We start from the raw sequence: 25,623 nt of genomic DNA on the forward strand, positions 1-25,623 counted from the left end.
TAGCATAGTGAAATTCTAACGCATATTTATCGCGCATGTGCCGGTTCATGCATATAGTAGTCAAATTATTGGATGCCTCTACTGAATCGATTTTTTACAAAGTTGGCAGATAACGTGAGTTTGGTCATCCTTTGCAGTCTCAAAAAAGGCCCAGGATAGGCAACCCTTGCCGCCCCTGCAAACTGCAGACCAGCGAGCACTGCTGGCCATAGCCAGAGTTGTGGCTGAGGATGCAGTGTTTGTCGTGATTGCACAACTCCGTGTCTGTGCCTGAAGCTGCAACGTAATCTCCTCGTCTTCCTCCTCCTCCATCATCTCTGCTGAACTACTCAGCTGTGTGCCTCTGGGTTTACACCAATTGGGATCTAGAACCTCATAATTATCCTTTCTATTCTCCCACTCCTCGCCCCGAGAGTCACCCTCCTCCTCTTCCTGCCCTGACAGCACAGTACAGTCCGTGTGCGCCTCAGGAATCTGAGTCTCATCATGATCACCTTCACCCCCAGGGGTTAACGTCTGGTGACAAGGGCCTGGATTCTGCTTGGACCCTACTTCATTCGGCCCCGGATCCAACTGAAACATTTTTTGGCATCGGTGCAGATGCTTTCCTCCTCTAGAGTCTGTAAATCTTTGGAGCAGACCTCTGATGCCCATGGAATTGGATGTGTGAACAGCTCTGCAGACTCACCCATCTGTGGCACAGTCAGTTGGACGGTTTGAGAGTTGTGACGTGGGGGGAAACAAGGATAATTGGGGTGCCATCTCGGAGGATTGTACTGTGTGTGATGTTAAGGTGGAGGAAGAGGACACTTGATGCAGTGCTTGCCATCTATTGGAGCACATGCTCTTTCTGGCCCTGGTCTACAAGGCGCACCGCTGTGCGACTGCCAAAGAAAGGGAGTGGAGTAGTCCGTCCAGTAACACAAATTGTCAGTTGTCTTTGGATAGGACGAGCCGATGTTTGTTCAGTAGAGCTTTCAGTAACATTACCACCTACCCCACATACACCTCGTACACCAAGCCTATTCCCCCTTCCACCACGACCTTGCTTTCCCCACTCATATTGGATGTACCCTTCCCCTCTTTTAACCAGCTGTTTCACAACCCTAGATCCAGACCTGTCAGTCACCTGTCACTAAAATAACAATCAGCATTTATTTGCTGAGATAGTGTGGCTAGACCACAGAATTAGCACAAAAGATTTATATGCTGAAATGTGGACTAGTGTCTGGACCACACAATTAGCGCAAAGGATTTAGAAGCTGAAATGTGGACTGCTGGCTGAACCACACAATTAGCACAAGGGATTGATCTGCTGAAATGTGGACTGTTGGTGGGACCGCACAACTAGCACAAAGGATTGATCTGCTGGAAGGTTGATTTGACACAAGATCCTATCTATCTGAACTAGCTGACAATAAACCGCCTAGCTAACGATCTGACAGCTTCCAGCAGGAGCCTCACTATGCTGTTACACTGACAAAATAGTGGCCAAGCCACATGTCTGCTTTTTATATGGTGAGGGACATGTGGCTTCGGCAGCCAATGACATAAGCCCTTCTTTCTGGACGTTGTGGATGGTTTCTGCACCCTGATTGGCTGCCGGAATCTCCACACATTAAGTTAAACAAAAAAAAAAAAGGATAACAGTCTGCCGCTCCTCTCCCCACATCAAACATGTCATCTCCACACATCATACAGAACAACTATCCTAGACAAAAGCATTAGTGGGAACTCTATCATTTACCAAACTTTGGCCGAATTTTGCCGATTTTGAGGAAAAAGTTCGGGGGTCCGAACACGAATCCAAATCTGCCATGTTCGTGTCGACTTTGAGATTGGCGAACATTTTCCGAACAAGTTCACTCATCTCTACTTATAAACCCTTTCCTGATCTGCCTACATACTTCTTGTTGACCTCAGAACGGTTTGGCTTCTCACTTGACTGCTCTTCCGGGACGTGTACTGCTGCTAGATATTGACCTTGGCTTCTCCAGCTTAGATGTCCACCTGCCTGACTTCTGTGTGTGACCCGGCTCTCTTCTTGACATTCAGCTGTAATCTGGCAACTCACAACTACATTACAATTGGAGACATGGCGCCTTTCTGCAGAAAATAAAACTCTGAGCATTAAAGATTTGCTGCCAAAACGCGATAATCAAAAAAGGTGTAAAAAAAAAAGCTTTTTTTATTACGCATCAAATCTATCTGTAAGTAAAATGCACGTCACTTACTTGTGTGATCAAACTCATAATATAATGACCACAGGATCTGTGACTTCTCTGCATTTAGTGGTCTCTACTCACCTGGGTGGTCATATGTAGGAATCTCCTCTTTGCACCGCTCATCACCCCTCACATATGTCTCTGTAGTATTAATATGGGTCAGATCTTCACCCTGAAACAAATATTGTAAAAGTCACAGACAGATGGAGAAGTCCCATCTATGATCAGCTCTAATCCTGCCATCTCCACCGTTCTCATTACACAAATATAAAACATATAATACTGGTGGATAAAACAAGACTGAGCACAAGACCTTCACAACCGTCTACACATCATAGGGGAGATCTCATGACACCTTCTCTCCATCTACCTGATGATCCTGAGGAACATTGGGGTCTTCTTGTTTACAGTCCTGTGGAAGAAGAGGACGGGGACATCTCTCTGGTGTTGTCCTCTTACTGGATAGATCTGGAGGAAACACATACAGGGACTGAATTCATTCTTTACATACAGATAATTATAGGCCGTGTGTATTTAGTCCTGTCTATTACCTGGTGATGTGAGGGGCTGGGGAACCTCCATCATGACGTCCTTGTACAGATCTTTGTGTCCTTCTAAATACTCCCACTCCTCCATGGAGAAATAGACGGCGACATCCTGACATCTTATAGGAACCTGACACATACAATGATACCGTCATCCCCCCGATCCCTCCATAGCGTTACTGTATAATGTCCCAGCATTCCCAGCAGTGTCACCTCTCCAGTCAGCAGCTCAATCATCTTGTAGGTGAGTTCTAGGATCTTCTGGGCATTGATGTCCTCATGTATCAGGGGGTGAGGTGGAGGCCCTGTGATTGGGCTCAGGGGTCTTCCCCATCCCTCAGACACAGGGTCCTGGCAGCGCTCACTAGAGGTCTTCTTCACTACTGTGTAATCCTGGTTATGGAGAGACACATTAATAAATCTCCCTCCAGACATTTCCAGAGTCCTCACCTCTCCAGTTCTGTCCATCTGTTATTCCCATAGATAAGAATGATGTAATGTGACGTCATCAGAATCTCTCACCTCTCCAGTAAGCCGGAATAGGATCTCTAGGGTGAGGTGGAATATCCTCTCCGCCATCTTGTTCCTGTTCATTTCCATTTTTACCTGGTCAAGGTAAATTTTGTAGTAGATGTCAACTTAAAAGATGAATTTTATGAGGAACCTGAATGGAAAGAAGATATGACGATGTGAAATCATGCAAAATATTATGAAAAAAAATTACCAAGTTGGGGTTACTGGTTGAGAGCAATAACCTAAAACACTTCCTGGCCTGAATGTGCGCACCGCACCTCCCAGCATGTGCTCCCGTGGTCTTAATTTATTTTTTGTTTACTCCTTCATAGTTGTAGCAGCCAGAACTTTGTCATTTTTACGTAATGTTCACTATATGAAGTCTTGCTTTTTTGTGTGAGACAAGTTGTAGTTTTTTTTAAAGGCCATTTTGCCAAACACGTCTGTAAGGTCGGGTTCACACGTAGCCTAAACGTTGCAGGTTTCATGTACCTGTTTTATACGGACGTAGGAAGCATGCCTAAGGTAAATGTAATTTTTTTTTTCAAAAAAAGGGAATGGCGCCACTCTCTGTCCTATAAAACACTTTTTATTGAAGAACCTTAAAAACATTGACGCAGAAGGGTGCAGGCTCGATAGACAAACGATGGCGTCCAGGTTGACCTGTTAAAGCACCATCGCATGCAAAAGGGCCGTTGTCTGATTATTGAGCCTGAACCCTTCTTCATCCATGTTTTAAAGGTTCTTCAATAAAAAGTGTTTTATGGGACACAGAGAGTCGCCTTTCTCTCTGTTTTGAAACTTCATGCAAGCTCAACATGTGGTCAAGCACCTGTTGATTCCAAAATATCGCAAGGTGTGTGCGGATGTTGTCTCATGCCAAAAGTGTCACGAATGGTGCATAATTGTTATTTTTTTTTTTACTGTTTTGTGCTTCATGACTACCTGGATTAAAAGGTATAAACATTCAAAGTTTGAAAATTGTTAATTTTTTGAAACTTTTGTCAAAATGGGCGATATTTTTATAAATTATTATTATTTATTATTATAACGCCATTTATTCCCTGGTGCTTTACATGTGAAAAAGGGGTATACATAATAAAAAACAAGTACAGTAATCAGATAAATAAAAGCAAAACATAAAAACCTAAATTTAACACTAACAAAGTACAATGTGTCATGAAAAAAACTTTTGATTTTAGCTCTAGAATAAATCCTGTAAACTACATTGGACACGGTGACCTTGGAGGTCCCTTCCAACTCTAACACTATGATTCTATGAAAACAGGTACATAGTAATACACTGGTACATAGAAATGTAGCTCCACATACCAGTACAAGAAGTTGTGTGTTCGAATCATCGGGGCCCAGATTTGTAGAAAAGTGAAGAATGAGTTGATTAAATGAATGTAAGTGTGAACAGAGTGGAACAGAGCTGGTGAGGAGAGAAGACGACTTGCAAACACAGAGTGAAAGTCTGGACGTACCCCTGACTGATTGGGACAGCTCCCCCAAATTAGAACTGTCCTGCTAGACGGTTGGAACCAGTGAATAATGGGGAATCTCCACATACCTCCACCTGCAGAGCCACCACCACATATATGGCTGCTCTGTGCGCACAGGACCTGTGATGAGGTCACAGGAGGGGAGGAGTCAGGGGTCACATGATCAGGGGCCACAGTGTCTGCAGGCCTGTACTGTGATCGGCCACTCAGTGCTTAGCCTTGCTGCTGTGCAGCGTTGGGGTCCTGGACTTAAATCCCACCAATGGTAACATCTGCAAGGAGTTTGTATGCCTTCCCTGTAATTCCGTGGGTTCCCTCTGGGTCCTCCTTCTTTTTCACTCCCCTTATCTCCATACACAGGGACTCTACATGTTTTTGTCCTCGCCTGTACTATCATGTAGGATGAGTTTTAGGGACGATTTTACATATACTGTAAGCAGACCCCTTCCCCTCATTTATTTGTCCAATCGTTCCTGTACAGACTATAATCCTGTAAATTAACAGCTCAACATAATTTGACATCCAAGAAATCATAATATTCTGAGGGACACTTTTTTTCCCTTTATTGTTCATCTTTTCCACTGTAACCTCCATAGAAGCCCTAGTTACAGGGGTAAACAGCTCACTATATACAAGTCAATAGCAGAGCTGATCTGGGTTACAACCACTCTAGGTGTTGGTTACAAAGGAAAGACAGACGCGGCAATCCCACATTGTGAATTTATTTTTGTTACTATCCTGGCTTTCTCACTTTCTATCCTTTGACATCCCCACACTCATCATGAGAGACTTTAATATCCCCATTGACAAGCCACTCTCCCCATCTGCTTCTCATCTTCTTTCTCTAACCTCCTCATTTGGCCCTTCACAGCTTACTAACTCTCCTACGCATGAAGACGGGAATACTCTGGTCCTGGTCTTCTCCCGTCTCTGCTCGCTGGATGACTTTACTAACTCTCCTCTCCTGTTCTCGGACCACAACCTTCTTTCCTTCTCTATCTAGAACTTTCTCCATACCCAAGACACCCCCACTTATCACACATATAGAAATCTACGTGCCATCAATACCCAGCAGCTTATGAAGAATCTATAGTCATCTTTAGCTCCCATATCTTCCCTCTCCTGTCCAGACTCAGCATTGTCACATTATAATAATATATTGCAGAGAGCCCTGGATGAAGCAGCACCGGCTACACGCAGAAAGACATGACATAGGCAGCATCCCTGGCACACCCTGCAAACACGTTTTCTCCAGTGCTGCTCAAGGTGTGCCGAGAGTTTATGAAGAAAATCCCTTTCAGCAGAAGACTTCATCCACTATAAGTTCACGCTCAAAATGTATACCTCTGCTCTCCATCTGGGCAAACAAGTCTACCTTACCCCTCTCATCACAACACTAGAGTAGCCAACAATCCAAGATGACTCTTTGAAACCTTCCACTCCCTCCTGAGCCCTAAAGTACAGGCCCCAGTTGCCAACCTCAGCGTTGATGATCTGGCCATTTATTTCCTACAAAAAAATCAACCACATCCGTCAAGACAGCTTTACATTATCCTATCAGAGCCTAGATCCCCTTTCCTCTCGCACCTCAAGCCTGTCACAGAAGAAGTGACCAGGCTCCTTGCGTCTTCTTGCCTTATGACCCTATTTCCTCACATCTCCTCCAGTCTCTTTCCCAAGCTGTCATCACCTGCCTAACTATAATATTAAACCTGTCTCTTTCTTCCGGTTTCTTTCTCTCTTTATTCAAACACGCTGATATAACATCTTTACTTAAAAAAAAACATCCCTGGACCAGAAGTGCGCTGCTATCTACAGACCGGTCTCTAAGCTTCCCTTTATTTCTAAACCCCTGGAACGCTTGGTCCACTCCAGTCTAAACAGCTATCTCTCAGATCAGTTCATGTCTATAGTTGACCATACAGTATATATCAACGGGTACTTCCAAAATACATACCAGCCCAAAAGGAAAGGAAGTGCATAGACCCAAAGAAGTAAAATGAAACAATCTTTATTAAATAATATTAAAACAATGACAAAGTATACGAATGTTTTAAAAGAAGGGTGAGAACAAAATTCAGATCAGAGTGATACCTAATCCAGTCATAGTCACAAATCACTAATTTCCAAGTTTCCAAGAGTAGGTAAGAGTAAACCATCAGATACTTGAGATAAAATTGCTATAGTGTTATAGGGCCATCTAGTGGGCAGTAAGTGAAATCACAGGTAGCTATTCACGGAGATATACAGTGTGTATACGGTACTTTCCTGAAGTTTATGTATATGCACTAGGCACTTTATATTAATATACAGTACAGACCAAAAGTTTGGACACACCTTCTCATTTAAAGATTTTTCTGCATTTTCATGACTATGAAAATTGTACATTCACACTGAAGGCATCAAAACTATGAATTACCACATGTGGAATTATATACTTAACAAAAAAGTGTGAAACAACTGAAAATAGGTCTTATATTCTAGGTTCTTCAAAGTAGCCACCTTTTGCTTTGATGACTGCTTTCCACAATCTTGGCATTCTCTTGATGAACTTCAGGAGGTAGTCACCGGAAATGGTCTTCCAACAATCTTGAAGGAGTTCCCAGAGATGCTTAGCACTTGTTGGCCCTTTTGCCTTCACTCTGCGGTCCAGCTCACCCCAAACCAACTCGATTGGGTTCAGGTCTGGTGACTGTGGAGGCCAGGTCATCTGGCGTAGCACCCCATCACTCTCCTTCTTGGTCAAATAGCCCTTACACAGCCTGGAGGTGTGTTTGGGGTCATTGTCCTGTTGAAAAATAAATGATGGTCCAGCTAAACGCAAACCGGATGGAATAGCATGCCGCTGCAAGATGCTGTGGTAGCCATGCTGGTTCAGTATGCCTTCAATTTTGAATAAATCCCCAACAGTGTCACCAGCAAAGCACCCCCACACCATCACACCTCCTCCTCCATGCTTCACGGTGGGAACCAGGCATGTAGAGTCCATCCGTTCACGTTTTTTGCATCACACAAAGACACTGTGGTTGGAACCAAAGATCTCAAATTTGGACTCATCAGACCAAAGCACAGATTTCCACTGGTCTAAAGTCCATTTCTTGTGTTCTTTAGCCCAAACAAGTCTCTTCTGCTTGTTGCCTGTCCTTAGCAGTGGTTTCCTAGCAGCTATTTTACCATGAAGGCCTGCTGCACAAAGTCTCCTCTTAACAGTTGTTGAAGAGATGTGTCTGCTGCTAGAACTCTGTGTAGCATTGACCTGGTCTCTAATCTGAGCTGCTGTTAACCTGCGATTTCTGAGGCTGGTGACTCGGATAAACTTATCCTCAGAAGCAGAGGTGACTCTTGGTCTTCCTTTCTTGGGGCGGTCCTCATGTGAGACTGTTTCTTTGTAGCACTTGATGGTTTTTGCAACTGCACTTGGGGACACTTTCAAAGTTTGCCCAATTTTTCGGACTGACTGACCTTCATTTCTTAAAGTAATGATGGCCACTAGTTTTTCTTTACTTAGCTGCTTTTTTCTTGCCATAATACAAATTCTAACAGTCTATTCAGTAGGACTATCAGCTGTGTATCCACCTGACTTCTGCACAACACAACTGATGGTCCCAACCCCATTTATAAGGCAAGAAATCCCACTTATTAAACCTGACAGGGCACACCTGTGAAGTGAAAACCAATTTCCGGTGACTACCTCTTGAAGCTCATCAAGAGAATGCCAAGAGTGTGCAAAGCAGTCATCAAAGCAAAAGGTGGCTACTTTGAAGAACCTAGATTATAAGACATATTTTCAGTTGTTTCACACCTTTTTGTTAAGTATATAATTCCACATGTGTTAATTCATAGTTTTGATGCCTTCAGTGTGAATGTACAATTTTCACAGTCATGAAAATACAGAAAAATCTTTAAATGAGAAGGTGTGTCCAAACTTTTGGTCTGTACTGTACATATGTATGTAGTAATCATACAGTCTGCATTTACTAGAATCCCATTATGGGAATGTATTATGCAATAATTCTGTGTTGTTATTGGACTTGTATGTTTGCATATGGTTTGTACTGATTTATATGTTCATATGTGGTGCTATAATTCTCCATGTGGAGACCCATTTAGCCTATCAAGGTTGAGAAGGTATCTATAAATGTAGGAGGGCTTCACACTGAATCCATTTCATTTATGATTCTACCTTCTCTACCTGCCAAATTAGTGCTAGACCTGCCATGGTTATTAAAGCACAATCCAGCTATCAATTGGGAGACTCAAGAGGTTAATCCATGAGGTGACCCCTGCTTTTCTAGATGTGTTTCGAGATCTTTTGCTTCTGTAACGTGTCACCCCAGATCTTAGTATATTAAGCCTGATGTTTTGTCTCGTAGTGATGTTCGTAATTGCAGAACCTGTGGCAGGGGTAATACCCCTCGTCAGGTTCCAGCGAGTTTTTTCTCGCCTAACGAGGTTCCATCACGACCTTGTACTCACTTGTCCATGGACTTTGTCACTGATCTGCCTAACCCAGAGGAGGAGAGACTTATTTCCCAATTAATTAAAGCCAGGAAGGAAATAGAAGGGGGTCTTTCGGTAACCAGTGACTGGGCCAAAAAAGGTGCCAACCCCAGACGTAGGATGGCCTCTATTTTCAGGGTGGGGGAGTTTGTGTTGTTGTCCACAAAAAAAATCTACGTCTTAAAGATGATTTGCTCCAAAATGTGTAGGTCCCTATAAGATTATTGGAGCTTTGAATTCTGCGACTGTTAAACTTCAACTCCCTCTGGCTTGGAAGATCATTAACTCCTTTCATTCTTTCCTTTTAAAATGGTTTGAGGGGACATCTGATCCTCAAGACATAATTAAGGTGGAATTTGAGGGGGATGGGGAGTATGAGCTGGAGCAAGTTCTGGGTTCCAGGTGGGTCAGGTGCCATTTACGGTATCTCGTCAAGTGGAAGGGTTAGGGTCCTGAAGATAACTCCTGGGTTAATTCAGAAGATCTTCATGTGGATCGTCTGGTGAGAGCATTTCATCAGCGACATCAGATGGTGGGGGTTCCTGATGGTCCAGCTGCCCCTCTTAGAAGGCAGGGTACTGTCATGCCTCGGTTTCAGGACTCAATTAGGTGGCCTCTTACTGCATGGTCGGGTTCCCTTTCTGCTGAACCTCAACCAGTTTGGTTTCTGACCAAATACTGATGGTTCTTTTGTCTTTTCTTTCCTTTCTTTTTTTTGCTTCTATTCAGGTGTTTCTCACTTCCAAATTATATTTCTAGACAGATAGTGTTTGGACATCCAGCTCCTCAGCTAGTAATTATCTTACCTAGTTAATCTCTGTTGCTTTTCCTAAAGTTTGTTTGTGTGTCTTCCTCCCCAGTACCCTTTCCTTTCTTTATCATTTGAGATCTGGGAGATTTTCCACATTTTCCGTTTGCATGTGATCCTTCTTATTTCGTGTTTCCTGTGTGACTGTGTGAACACATCCTTAGCCCCTTGTTTCACCCTCTGTCTGTGTGCACTTCATTCTGTTGTTTTGGGTTACACTCTGTGTAAAGTTGAGGGTGCAGTTAAGGACACTCAGGGTCAGCTGACGTTGAGTGTGGGGGTGCCATTGCACAATTTTAGGGTGCTAATCTCTATGGTCAGGCAAGCACAAATCAGGGTCAGGTTAGGGATTTGCCTAGTCTGTGTGTGAACCTGTGGTTTGCAGGTTTAACATCACCCCTAGTTTGTTCATCCTGGTATGAGGGTTAGGGTTCAGTCATAACAATCTCTCTGCTTCATTTTACACTGTGAATCATCAACTCCTCCTCACTATGCTCTATTGGCCTCAAGAACATTGTTCTCTCCTGTTTCTCCTCCTACCTCTCTGACCGTTCCTTTCCTGTATCTTTTTTGCTGGCTCTGTTGTAGAGAAAAATTAAGAATCCATAAAGACATCTCCAAAGAGGGGACATATCACCCTCACATTGAACATATGGGATTAATTATAACTGGGGACATAAAAAAACTAATTATAACTGGGGAAGTGAGAGAGAGCTGGCACTATAACATCCATTGAAGTAGGGACGTCGTGCAGTGACCAGGTAATTACAGCATAGATCTGCTCTGGGAGCCAGTCATCAAGATTGAGATTCATTTACACAGCGGTGGAAAAGTACACTTCTGAGGCAAAAGCATCCTTTGTTAAATCGGCTTGTCTGAGACACTTTGGAGCCAGTAGTCCGTGAAGAATATTGGGGTTTGGATCAATCCGATATTTATGGGAAAAAGATTTCAGCTTTGTAGCGAAGGAACGAACATAATCCATTCACTCATATCACAGTACGGCCATTATAGCCCCTCCAAATTAATATTGGTCCAATGAATGGTGCTATCCATGCCATGTTTCATCTCTATAGAAAGATAAAATCGCAATAGGAAACATGACGACAATATCTATCGCCTGGGACCTCCGGGGGCGAACATATGAACATATCCTGAAAGTTGGGGATCTCATAAAGTTTGAAAAAACCTAGCAAATCCCACAACCAGCCCCCATATGAGCCCATCAAGGGGAGGTATGTGGGTATAACTTTGATCTAGTCAAAACCAGAGTTTGGGTCCTGTCATTGTTCATTTCTCGAAGACGTAATTCGCTGTGAGGGTGTTCCATTTTCCTAATCGGAGTGCTTCTCTCCATAAAGATAAGAGCCATTCTTGCAACATCAGGTTTAGTACTTCTCTTTTGCATGTAATTGTATATACTGTATTGTTTTACTTCCATTTTGTATCATCTTTGTATATTTTTTATAAACACCGCCTACCTTTCTGGATTAAATATCTAAAATTTAATAGCTCCATTCCTCTTACTCTGTAAACCTCAGCCCTGAAGCCATTCACTACCTATAACAGGTGTCCAATTGGCTTGTATAAACGATTGGTGGTAGCAGTTAGTAGATCCTTTTGTTAATGTGGAGTTGGCAGTGACCGTACTGGGGTATATATACACTCATGGCCGAAAGTGTTGGAACCCTTGAAATTATTCCAGAAAATGAAGTATTTCTCCCAGAAAATGATTGCAATTACACACGTTTTGTTATACACATGTTAATTTCCTTTGTGTGTATTGGAACAACACAAAAAATACAGAAAAAAGGCAAATTGGACAAAATTTCACACAAAACCCCAAAAATAGGTGAAACAAAATTTTTGGTCCTTTTCCAAAATTGTGGGTAAACAACTTTGTTTCAAGCATGTGATGCTCGTTCATACTCACCTGTGGCAAGTAACAGGTGTGGGCAATATGAAAATCACACCTGAAACCAGATAACAAGGGGAGAAGTTGACTCAATCTTTGCACTGTGTGTATGTGTGCTACACTAAGCATGGAGAACAGAAGGAGGAGAAGAGAACTGTCTGAGAACTTGAGAACCAAAATTGTTGAGCAATATCAACAATCTCAAGGTTACAAGTCCAGATATCTTGATGTTCCTTTGTCCACAGTGCGCAACATAATTAAGTAGTTTACAACCCATGACAATGTAGCTAATCTACCTGGATATGGACGGCAGAGAAAAATTGATGAAAGGTTGCAATGCAGAATAGTCCAGATGGTAGATAAGCAGCCCCAATCAAATTCCAAAGAAATTCAAGCTATCCTGCAGGCTCAGGGTTTATCAGTGTCATTGTGTACTATCCGTCGATATTTCAATTAAATTAAACGCAGGAGGATTGCCAAAATGTACTTAAGCCAAAATCCTTTGTATAAAGTGTATTGTGGATAGATGAGACCAAGATAGACGTTTTTCGTAAAGCACATCATTCTACTGTCTACCAAAGAATGAATGAGGTCTACAAAGAAAAGAACACAGTACCTACAGTCAAATATGGTGGAGGTTCAAAGATTTTTTGGGGTTGTTTGGCTACCTCTGACACTGGGTGCTTTGACTGTGCAACGCATCATGAAATCTAAAGATTACCAATGGATTTTGGGTCGCAATATAGTGCCCAGTGTCATAAGCTGGGTTTGTGTCCTAGGTCCCGGGTCTCCCAACAGGACAATGACTCCAAACAAACTTCAAGAAACACCCAGAAATGGATGGAAACAAAGCACTAGAGAGTTCTGCAATAAGTCCAGATCTCAATTCCATTGAATACCTATGGAGAGATCTTAAAATTGAAGCACTCTTCAAATATGAGAAACCTGGTGCAGTTTGCAAAAGAAGAGTGGTCCAAAATTCCAGTTGAGAGGTGTAAGAAGCTTATTGATGGTTATAGGAAGCGATTGATTGCAGTCATTTATTCCCAAGGGTGATCAGCGGGCTTGCTCGTCACTACTCATTACTTGCCCGAGCATCACAGTGCTCGGAATGCTCGTTACTCGGCAAGTATTTTTTGAATGTTCGGGCGGGAGCTCGAGTTTCCACCCTGCATGTTTGGTACTTTTTAGGCAGCCAATTAACATGCATGGATTGCCTGAAAGTCACAGTAATGCCGTAGCCATATTGGTTGTGACATTACAGTGATTGGCTGGCTGCATAGCATCATCGGGTCAGTACAAGACCTGGGACCCTATAATCGTCACAGTCTACCCCATCAAACAGGCAGAGTAGGGAGAGGTGCTGCTGTGTGAGGGAGAGAAGTGGCGCTTATTTTAGGCAGGAATTCCACAGCACTATTATTTATTTCATCTACTCCAACAATCCTTGTAAGGGCTCATCCTGATGTGGTTAGCAGTAGTTAGGCAGAGTTTGTAAAGTACAGAATAGGGTTCATTGCATGTTCTTTCTGCTGCAGGAACTCCTATCAATAGCCCTAGATATCAGGGCTAATAATATTCCTTTTGCTCTTATTCCTGATAATTTTTGTGAAAAACAATATAATACACCGTTTTTACTGCTCCATTTGCTTGTTAGCAGCATACAGCCAGATTTGGTTGATTTGAATAGCATTGCTGTATTGTGGAAGCAGAGAAACTTGTCCATCATTGGAGGTGATCAAATATTACTGCGGTAATAATCGTGAAATTTTTTGGAAGCTGCCAAATATTATACTCCATTTTAAGTGTGCCAGTTGTGCGTTCAAAATATATCCAGAATTGGTCGCTGACCAATAGCATCGCTATACCGCTACTGCAGAGAAACTTGGTCAGCAGAGGTGATCAGATATTACTGCGATAATAATCGTGAAATGTTTTGGAAGCTGCCAAATATTATACTCCATTTAAGTCCCTCACCCTGGGACTTAAGAGCCTGATACACATTAGTACGCCTCGGCGATTTCGCCCACGATCGCCACCGGGGGCGTCAGCTGATTGTCACAGCTGACACACGGTGTTTTGTGCAGTTAGCAGTGCGGGACTGCTCCCTGCACATTAACCCCCGAAATGCTGCGATCAAAATCAAGGGGGGTGGTAAACACCGATACTTACATCCTCTCCGGCGTCCCGCGGTGTCTGAGTCCGGTCCCGGATGTTATCATGGTGACCCGAAGTCGTAATGACAACATCCGGGTCACCAGAAGTCAAGAAGTTACTTTGGTCATGCGCAGTGCGTGACCAAAGTAACTTTTGCCGGTGCAGCTCTGACAGCCTGTATAGCACAGGGAGCTGCTGTTCTCTATGCTATACAGCTGATCAGAATGTAAAAAGTGAAAGTCACATAGTGGGACAATGTGTAAAAGTAAGAAAAATGGCAGAAAGTGGAAAAAAAAAATAAAAATAAAAATTGTAAAAATATAAAATGAAAAAAATGAAAAAAAAGAATCCCAAAAAAATAAAAATATATTGTACCAATAAATAAATAATCTTATGAAAAAAAAAAAAAACAATAAAAGTACATATATTTGGTATCGTCTCATACGGAATGACCTGACCTATAAAACTGTCCCACTAGTTAATCCCTTTAGTGAACACGGTAAAAAAAAGAAATAAAAAACGAAGCAAAAAACTATGCTTTATCATCATACCGCCAAACAAAAAACAAAAAATGGGATAAAATGCAATCAAAATGACGAATGTAAATAAAAATGGTACCGCTGAAAACGTCATATTGTCCTGCGAAAAAGCAAGCCGCCATACAGCTCCAACGGCCCAAAAATGAAAAAGTTATAGCTCTCAGAATAAAGCGATGCAAAAACAATTATTTTTTCTATAAAATAGTTTTTATTGTGTAAAAGCACCAAAGCATAAAAAAATAACAATATTATATAAATGTGGTACCGCTGTAAACATATTGACATGAAGAATAAAGCTGCCTTATTAAATTTACCACGTGCGGAACGGCATAAAAAAAAACCAAAACAATTCCTGAATTGTTGTTTTTTCAAATTCAAGTTTTTTTATTTTTTGTGTTGAAAAAGTACAAGAAAATACAATATACATAGTAAAAGGGGTAACGTAACTATAAATCTATGCATAACTACAGTACATTGGGGGGGTACAGGGAGGGTTTTCCATCAATATCCAGATCAAGCATGTATTTTTCCATATGAAAGATAGAGAGAGAGGGAGCGGACCACGGCAGACCACTAATCAATAGAGTGTGATTATGATCTTTGTTGTGACGACATCCCGGATAACTTTAGTTGGGGGCTAGATGGTAGGCGTCAGAGTTTTGGAAATCCATCCAATCCCTCCAAGTCACACAGTGTCTATCAACATCAGCCGGTGAGATGGCAATCAGATGCTCCATCCTATTAAGGAGGGAGATCTCCGCAAACCATTCCTCCACAGTGGGTGGGTCTCTGCTTTTCCAGTGTCATGGAATGACATTCTTAGCCGCCTGTATTAGGTAGCCTATTGATGACCTTTTATAACGTTTACTTATTGGTAACATTGATAAAAGGAGGGCTTCTGGCGTATTAGGGATAGTCAAACCAGTTATTTTCTCAATCATGGGAACCACCTTTGCCCAAAATGCATTTATTATAGGGCATGCCCACCATATGTGTGACATTGTCCCTTCCCCCTCCCCACATCTCCAACATCTCTCTGAGACCACTGGGTACCATCTATGAAGGACTGCTGGTACCCGGTACCATCTAGAGATAATTTTGAAGGAGGTTTCCTGAGCTTTGGACCCTATTGAGGTTTTATGTGTTAGGAAGAAACATTTATCCCATTGTGAGTCAGAGAAGGACTTCCCCAGTTCCCTTTCCCATGCACCGCAGAATCCTGGCCTATTGTCAGCTACCTGGGCAATGAGGAGATTATACAGTAGGGAGATGGAGTGTGTAGGGGGTGACAATGATAGGCACAATTTTTCAAAGTTTGTGAGATCTCTATGAAGATGTGTGCGCTTCTTCACAGTTGAATAGAAGTGTTGTAATTGACTATATTCAAAATTAGCCTTCGGGGAAGTGGCTCTTCCCTGCAACAAGTCATTGAGGGGGAGCAGCGAAGTGTTGGAGATGACATGAGAAAAGAATATCGGATGGGATTTGTTTGAACCGAGAAATCTATTTGCAGATAGTCCTGGTGGGAAATCCGGATTATCTGAAATCGTGAGCAAGGGGCCCTGGGGGTCGATTAAGGATAAGCTTTTTTTATGGGATCTCAAAGCCAGAGCAGTGGCATAAGTACTATATGACATAAGGCCAAGAGAGGGGACAGTTAAATGGGCGCACGATGGGAGAGTGGTAAGAGCTTTAGGACAAATGGATTGAGCTATTTTGACCCATAACTTCCCCTCCGAATGATGGAAGAAGTCCAGGATTCTAGCGTGTACTGCTGCCAAGTAATACCTTCTACAATCCGGAAGGCTAAGGCCCCCCTTTTGTTTGTGTCTGATCAGAACATCTCCCCGAATGCGTGGACGCCCACTTGCCCAGATAAATCTGCAAAAGCTACTGCGCAGTCTTTTCCAAAAATTTGAGGGAATTACCACGGGAATGGTTTGGAAGAGGTATAAGAGTTTAGGTAGGATGTTCATTTTTAGTATATTTATTCTGCCGAACCAGGAAAAATCCTTCACCGTCCAAGAAGTAAGATCTCTATGGAGTTGTTCAATAAAGGGCCCAAAATTAAGATAAAATAGATGGGAGAGGTCTCTATGAATACGAATTCCTAAGTATTTGATACCCTGTGAGGGCCAGGCAAAGGGAAAGTTGGACTGGATGGAATCCTATATGGATTTGGGGAGGGAAACACCGAGGGCCTCAGACTTCGCTGCATTGATTTTAAAATTTGACCATGTAACAAAGTGATCTATTTCAGCCATAACAGCATGGATGGATATATGTGATTGAGTGATATATACTAGGACATCATAAGCAAATGCAGAGCACTTGTACTCGGTGCCTCCCACTCCAATCCCCCTAATATTGGGATTATCGCGGATTGATGAGAGCAGGTGCTCCATCACTAGGATGTATAACAGAGGGGACAGAGGACATCCCTGCCTTGTCCCATTGGTTATTATGAAAGGTGATGATAATGTTCCATTTATCTTCAGCCTAGCTGACGGATTGCGATACAGGGCCATGATTTTGGCTATAAAAGGGTCCCCTACCCCAAGCTTTTTAAGAGAGTAATATATGGCGTGCCAGGAGACTCTATCGAATGCTTTCTCAGCATCCAAAGAGAGTATCAGTAGAGGGATACCTCTTGATTGGGCATGATAAATAATGTCAATTGTCTTTAAAGTGTTGTCCCGAGCTTCCCGCCCAGGGAGGAATCCCACCTGATCCAAGTGTATGTGTGCGGTTAAGAAAGGTTGCAGCCTATTCGCCAATATTTTCGCGTAGATCTTCAGATCCACGTTCAGCAGAGAGATTGGTCTATAGCTAGAACATAAGTGTGGGTCCCCACCCTTTTTTGGGAAAACAGTGATATGTGCCTCTGTAGTTTGGGGAGGGAAGGGGTTTGTGCAGGATGCGTGATTAAATCCTCCCAGCAGGAGAGGTGAAAGGAGCGGAAGGAATGTTTTATAGAATTTGACTGTATATCCATCTGGGCCTGGACTTTTTCCACTCGCTAACGACTGGGTAGCTAACTGCAATTTGGACTCTGTTAAGGGTTCATCTAGAGATGTGGCGGGAGACATTTTTAAAGGGTTCTGTGCTTGTGTTTCAGGCGTGTCGGTCCCAATCAAGGAAGTATTAACAGGGGATGTGTTGTTTGGTATACCATCGAGATTGTATAGTTGAGTATAATATTTATGGAAGAATTGTTGTTTTTTGTTTATTCTGTCTCCCAAAAATCGGAATAGAAAGCAATAAAAAAAAAAATTATAACTCTCAAAATATGGCGATGCAAAAACTAGTCTTTGCAAAAAAAGGGCTTTTTAGTGTGTGACAGCTGTCAATCATACAAACCCGATATGATTCTGGTATCGCTGTAATTGCACCGACCCGAAGAATAAAGTCATGTAATCACTTATACCGCATGAGGAACAGCGTAAAAAATAAACTCTAGGGTTAGGGTTAGGGTTGTGCTAGGGTTAGGGGTAGGGCTGGGCTATGGTTAGGGTTGGGCTAGGGTTAAGGTTAGGCTAGGGTTAGGGTTGGGCTAGGGTTAAGGTTGGGCTATGGTAAGGGTTGGGCTAGGGTTAGGGTTGGGCTACGGTTAGGGCTGTGCTACAGTTAGGGTTGTGCTAGGGTTAGGGTTGGGCTAGGGTTAGGGTTAGGCTAGGGTTATGGTTGGGCAAGGGTTAGGGTTGGGCTAGGGTTATGCTAGGGTTGGACTAGGGTTATGCTAGGGTTGGGCTATGGTTAGGGTTGGGCTAGGGTTGGGGTTGTATTAGGGTTGGGGTTGCATTAGGGTTGGGGTTGGGATTTTTTCAGAAGTAAAGAAAAAAAATGATGACGATATGACAACTAGTGTTGAGCGCAAGTGCTCGCTACTTGAGTTTGCATCGGGTGCTCGGGTATGCACCGAGTGTCTCGGGTGATTGAGTGACATGCTCGAGTCTCCGCCCCATATGTTTTGCAGCTGTTATACAGCCGAAAAAAACTTGCAGGGATTACCTGCCATGCACGAGCAATTCCCGCATGTTGTTTTTGGGTGTCTAATAACCATGAAACATGCGGGCGGGGATTCGAGCATGTCACTCGAGCACCCGCGATACATAGTGCATACCCGAGTACCCGATGCAAAATCAAGTAGCGAGCACTTGCACTCAAGACTAATGACAACTTATTCAATATGCTGACCTAATGTTATCAAATTCTGTGTCGTACCTCTGGGTTCAAAATGTTCACTAAACCCTTTTATAAAATCCTTGAGGGGTGTAGTTTCCAAAATGGTGTCATTTGTGGGGGGTTTCCACTGTTTAGGCACATCAGGGGCACATCCACTAATTATTCAAGCAAATTTTACAATCAAAAAGTCAAATGGTGCTCCTTCCCTTCCGAACCCTGCCGTATGCCCATGCAGTGGTTTGCCCCCACATATGGGGTATCTGCTTACTCAGGAGAAATTGCACAACAAACTGTATAGTGCAATTTCTCCTGTTACCCTTATGAAAATGCAAAATTGGGGGCTGAAAAACATTTTTGTTGGAAAAATGTGAAAATTTTATTTTTACGGCTCAATGTTCTAAACTTCTGTGAAGCACCTAGATAAGTTCCCTGAGGGGTCTAGTTTCCAAAATGGTGTCACTTGTGGGGGGTTTCCACTGTTTAGGCACATCAGGGGCTCTCCAAACACGACATGACAATTCAAGCAAATTTTACATTCAAAAAGTCAAATGGCGCTCCTTCCCTTCCAAACCCTACCGTGCGCCCAAACAGTGGTTTTCCCCCACATATGGGGTATCAGCGTGCTCAGGAGGAATTGCACAATAAATTTTGGAGTTCATTTTTTAATGATACTCTTGAGAAAATAAATAATTGAGGTCTAAAGTAACATTTTTTTTCTTCAACATTCCAAAAATTCCTGTGAAGCACCTGAAGGGTTAATAAACTTCTTGAATGTGGGTTTGAGCACCTTGAGGGGTGCAGTTTTTTGAATGGTGTCACTTTTGGGTATTTTCTGTCATAAAGGCCCCTCAAAGTCACTTCAAATGTGATGTGATCCCTAAAAAAATGGTTTTGTAAATTTTGTTGTAAAAATGAGAAATCGCTGGTCAACTTTTAACCCTTATAGCTCCCTAACAAAATTTGGTTCCAAAATTGTGCTGATGTAAAGTAGACATGTGGGAAATGTTATTTATTAACTATTTTGTGTGACTTAACTTTCTGATTTAAGGGCATGGAAATTCAAAGTTTGAAAATTGCAAAATTTTCAACATTTTTGCCAAATTTCCGTTATTTTTCACAAATAAACGCGAGTGATATCGAATAAACTTTACCACTATCATGAAGTACACAATGTCACGAAAAAACATTCTCAGAATCAGGGGGATCCGTTGAAGCGTTCCAGAGTTTTTTACCTCATAAAGTGACAGTGGTCAGAATTGTAAAAATTGGCCCAGTCATTAACGTGCAAACCACCCTGGGGTGTAAAGGAGTAAAAGTGTGCCAGTTGTGCATTCAAAACATATGCCGACTTGGCTGCTGACCAATAGCATCGCTATACCGTCATTGCAGATAAACTTGTCCATCTGAGGTGGTCAGTTATTACAGCGGTAATAATTGTTAAAAATTTTTGCAAGCTGCAAAATATTATACTCCATTTAAAATGGGCAAGGCGCCTGGTAAGGGACGGGGAAGTGGACGTGATGATGATGATGGTGCACGCAGAGGCCGAGTCCGTATAGAGGAGCACAACAAGCACCCACATCATGTCGACCTAGCTTCCTGTCCCACTTTCTAGGGGGCCTCAGAATATCACTCTTGAAGCCAGACCAGTGTGAAAAGTTTGTTGGTTGGATAACAGAAAATGCTTCCAGTCAGTTTGCTACCACCACCCTGTCTTCCACACAGGCCAGTCTCAATAGCCATGAGTCTGGACCACATATTCCTCACCATGATACTCCTTCCTCCCACCATGCAGAGTGCCCGGAGACTAGTGATCCCACACTTGGACACTCCGAAGAGCTGTGCACATTTCCATTTATAGATTCTGGCCTCTCGCCCTGCCGTGATGGTGACGGTGGGAAAGTGCAATTGCTGTCGTAAGAGGTGGATGATGATGAGACACAATTGCCAGAAAGTCAGGAGGAGGACCAGGTGCGGGCATGGAAGACGAGGTGGTGGACGATGAAGTCACTGACCCAACCTGGGAAGGGGACATGCATAGCGAGGACAGCAGCGCAAAGGGGAAGGAAGCCATAGCACCACACAGGCAGGAAGAAGCAGTGGGGTGGTCACAGACACAAGACGGGCAACTGTTCCCCAGAACACGAACACGAGGGAAGTTGCCAGTCCAAATGTTAGGTCTTCCCGAATCTGGCTCTTTTTGAAAGACTGTCCAGTTAACCCAAAAAAGGCCATTTGCAACATCTGCCATCCCAGCATCAGCAGGGGCAGCAAAACTACCAGCTTGACCACCACCAGAATGCTCAAGCACATGACAGCAAAGCACCCGACTAGTTGGGCCAAACGCAAGGGTCCAGAAACAGTGTCTGCTGGTGACACCACTGCCTGTTCCACTGTTGTGCATGCACGCCAATCCCCTGTCCGTGATGCAAGATGCCTCCCACCCTGCACACTTGCAACCACTGTCAGCAACCACGTCCATATCCTTATCCCCAGCACAGCATTCAGTTGTACCTACTCCAGTCCTTGGAACGCAAGTGCAAATACGCAGCCACCAACCTACATGCCACAATACTAAATTGCCACATTTCCAGACTGCTTGCACTGGAAATGTTGCCTTTTAGGCTTGTGGAGACAGAAGCTTTCTGCAACCTCATGGTGGCGGCTGTCCCTCAGTTCTCGGTCCCCAGTTGTCACTATTTCTCCCGGTGGGTCAGAACATTACCCATGCCCTCACCAACGCCGTTAGTGGGAAGGTCCACCTAACCACGGACAAGTGGGCAAGTGCTTGTGACTAGGGATGCTACATTTCACTTATGGAACACTGGGTGAATATTGTGGAAGGGGGGATCCAGTCAGACCCTGGGACGGAACATGTGCTACCGACGCTGAGGATTGCGGGCCGTGGAACAATCAGAGTAGACCCCCACCTTTTACAGCAGTTCCTGCACCTCCTCCTCCTCTTCTTTAGCCTCCATCTCCGAAATGACCACATCAGTCGCAAGCTGGAAGCACTGTGTCTGCTGAAGCTAATATGCTTAGGTGACAAACCGCACACCACTGCAGAGTTGTTGAAATCTGTAACAGAGCAGGCAGATCTGTGGCCCTAACCCTTGAACCCAGGAGCGTACATAGAAATCATGGGGCCCCATAGCAGAAGCTCTAATTGGGCCCACAGAAGAGCAGATCTCACAATTTTCCAGCCTTTACATAGTAATTTTCCTCCTGCTAAAGTCCTAGATTCCTCTTTCATTGTCCCCAGAAAGTATGATGCTAATAAAAGTGCCCCCCAAACACAGTATGATACCCCCATGGTGCATTCCTCCACCTCCACATTAGCCTCCACATGCACAGTATAATGACCCTACTGTGCCCCACCTCAACTCCCAAGGCAAAGTATGGTGACCCCAACAGAGTATAATCCCCCAACTGTGACTCCCACACAACTCTCCATACAGTATAATGGCCCGCACTAGCCCTCCAAAGAGTATAATGACCCCACACAACCCTCCAAACAGTATGATGGACCCCACACAAACCTTCACACCGTATAATTGCTTTCATACAGTATAATGGCCCCCACATAACCCTCAAAATATTATAATGGCCCCACATAGCCTTCCATATAGTATAATACGCCACCCATAATCCTCCATATAGTATAATGAACTTCCCATGGTCCTCCATAGAATATAGTGCACTCCCCATAGTCCTCCATACAGTATATTACACACCCCATAGGGATAAAATGCAGCCCCCATATAGTATAATGCACCCCACAGTCCTGCAGTATTATGGGCACCACGTACTCACTGATTTTAAAATACTGTATATTTTAAATAAGCCGACCGAGTATAAGCTGAGGCCCCTAATTTTACCACAAAAAACTGTGAAAACGTATTGACTCGGGTGGGAAATGCAGCAGCTACTGGTAAATTTCCCCATCCTGGTACGCATGGCTCCCTCATCACCAATCCTGCTATGTATGGCCTCCTGTCACGGGTGTGTTGCCACGAAGATCGTCACGAGTACACAGCCTGACTTCTCGCAGCTGACTTGTTGGTGCTTTGTGTTTTCTCGGCAGTGAAGGAGTTAATTCTCTCTCTCTCTGGGCTAGCTGAGGTCCAGCCTCGCCCAGCTGCAATCAATGCTTCGTTAGTGAGACTCCTTTATATTCCTGCAGGTCTGTTTGTGAGGTGTCGGTGAAAGCTTTTCATTCAGACTTACAGAGCGGATCGTGGTGTTTGGAGTTGCTGAGATAAGTGTATTTGGAAGTTTTATTTCCCTTTCCTCGCTTTATCATTTATCTCCTTTCCCGTTGGTGTTCCCTCTGTTGTAGTTGTGTTGAAGTTGTATGCAAGGTGGTTTTGGTTTTTCCCTTGTACTGTCTCGTTCGTCTAAATACTGTGTGTGGGCATATTATTGCTGGTTCCCAATTGTTGTGATCGGGGTCCTTCTCAGGACTAGATTACTGTGGTGCAGGGATCCTCAGGAGGTAGGGGTTACGCTGGCGGCCTGGACCTCTGTACCTTTAACAGTACCTCCAGGATGAGGGATTAGTCAGGGCCCCAGCTTAGGGTCAGCTTAGGCCCCCTACCTCCAGTATTCTGTGACAGTGTGACATTTTCACCGACCCACTTAGTTTTTCTCCAGCTACCATGGATCCAGTAGCCGGTCTAGCTCGGCAGTTGCAGAGTTTGTCCATGGGGCTGGCGGACGTTAGGTCCAAGGTTTTGCATCCTCTGGAGCAAGCCGGACCAGAACCTAAAGTAGCTCTCCCTGACAGGTTCACTGGGGGGCGGGACAAGTTTTTTGTTTTCCGGGAGGCATGCAAATTGTACTTTCGGCTGCGGCCTCGGTCATCGGGCAGTGAAGAACAAAGGGTGGGAATTGTCATCTCGCTCCTACAAGGGGACCCACAATCTTGGGCGTTCTCTCTTCCCCCAAGCTCCCCGGTTCTCCAGTCAGTGGATAGGTTTTTCGCTGCTTTGGGACTCGTATATGATGACCCAGATCGGATCTCCCTTGCTGAGTCTAAGTTACGTAGGATTCAGCAGGGAGATCGTCCGGCGGAGGAATTCTGTTCGGAGTTCCGTAGGTGGGCCACGGACACCCAGTGGAATGACCCGGCTCTTAGGAGCCAGTTTTGTCATGGTTTATCCGACAAATTACAGGATGTGTTGGCACAGTATGACTCTCCCGCGTCACTGGAAGCCGCTATGGCCCTTGCTATTCGCGTTGACAGACGGCTTCGGGAGAGGTGCGGGATAACTCTACCCCCTGTAATGTCTCCACCTCTTACAAGGTCCCCTCATATGGTGGTTCCCCTGGTCAGTCCGGAGGAGCCTATGCAATTAGGAGGGACATCATTTCGGGGAAGGGGACCGGTGGTGCGCCATAAGACAGGAAGGTGTTTCCTCTGCGGGAAAAAGGGACATTTTATTGGGGGGTGTCCATCCCGCCCCTTGCAGAGTAAAGAGTCGTCGAAAAAACTGTTGATCCCAGGTTGTGTGGTGGACGGCAATCTGGGAGTAGGTATTTCGTCCCTAGGTTCGTCTCAGTTTCTCGTACCGGCGGAGGTGGTGGTGGGTACGAGAACTGAGAGGATATCTGTTCTTCTGGATAGTGGGGCCGGGGCTAATCTGGTTGATGCTCGGTTTGCCCGGGTTCAAGGTATGCGATTGAGTGAGTTGGCTAAACCCATCCCCATATTCTCGATCGATGCCAGGCCTCTCGGTCAGGGAAGTTTTTTGCAAGCTGTGCATGGCGTAAAACTTCAAGTGGGGGCAATACATAAAGAACTGTTGTCTTGCTACGTGTTGGAGGGTCTTCCCACTCCTATAGTGTTGGGCCTTCCTTGGTTAGCTAAGCATAACCCTGTTATTAATTGGCAAACCAGAGAGATAAGCCAATGGAGTAAATTCTGTAATAAAAACTGCATGAACACGGTCATCGGTGCGGTTACTCCTTGGGTCTTACCTCCATTTCTGGCAGACTTTGAGGATGTATTCTCGGAGAATGGGTGTCAGGAACTACCTCCTCATCGCGAGTATGACTGTTCTGTAAAACTGCTCCCTGAGGCCAAGTTACCTAAAGCTAGGTTGTATAACCTTTCTGGTCCTGAGAGGCAGGCCATGAAGGATTATATTTCTGAAAGTCTGGCTAAGGGGCATATTAGACCTTCATCTTCACCGGTGGCCGCGGGGTTCTTCTTTGTTAAGAAGAAAGATGGAGGCCTACGCCCTTGCCTGGATTTCCGTGAACTTAATCGGATTACGGTCCGAGATCCGTATCCGCTCCCACTTATTCCCGATCTCTTTAATCAGATCGTGGGCGCCAAATGGTTCTCTAAGTTGGATCTCAGGGGGGCGTACAATCTGATTAGGATGAAGGAGGGGGATGAGTGGAAGACGGCTTTTAACACTCCGGAGGGGCATTATGAGAACCTTGTCATGCCATTCGGTCTGACTAATGCCCCGGCGGTGTTTCAACACTTTGTTAATGATATTTTTCGCCACCTGGTGGGACAGTTTGTTGTCATATATCTGGATGATATCTTAATTTACTCGCCGGATCTGGTGTCTCATCAGGAGCACGTTAGACAGGTGTTACAGATCTTGCGGGATAATAAACTGTATGCCAAGTGGGAAAAGTGTGTGTTCGCCGTACAGGAACTCCAGTTTTTAGGCTTCCTGGTTTCTGCGTCCGGTTTTCGTATGGACCCTGGGAAA

General features: G+C 44.1%; 1 protein-coding gene across 1 annotated transcript in view; it reads right to left on the reverse strand.

The window, feature by feature from the left end:
• Positions 1–25,623, reverse strand: part of LOC141204940 (uncharacterized) — a 231,570-nt gene that overhangs the window by 72,840 nt on the left and 133,107 nt on the right. The window contains 5 exon segments of the mRNA XM_073663980.1: positions 2,307–2,397; positions 2,596–2,693; positions 2,777–2,900; positions 2,984–3,157; positions 6,169–6,297. Coding sequence (XP_073520081.1) covers positions 2,307–2,397; positions 2,596–2,693; positions 2,777–2,900; positions 2,984–3,157; positions 6,169–6,297 — 616 coding nt within the window.

This window comes from Phyllobates terribilis, unplaced genomic scaffold, assembly GCF_046119375.1.
Source record: "Phyllobates terribilis strain yellow unplaced genomic scaffold, ASM4611937v1 Scaffold_136__1_contigs__length_4911898, whole genome shotgun sequence".
Taxonomy (NCBI): Eukaryota; Metazoa; Chordata; class Amphibia; order Anura; family Dendrobatidae; genus Phyllobates; species Phyllobates terribilis.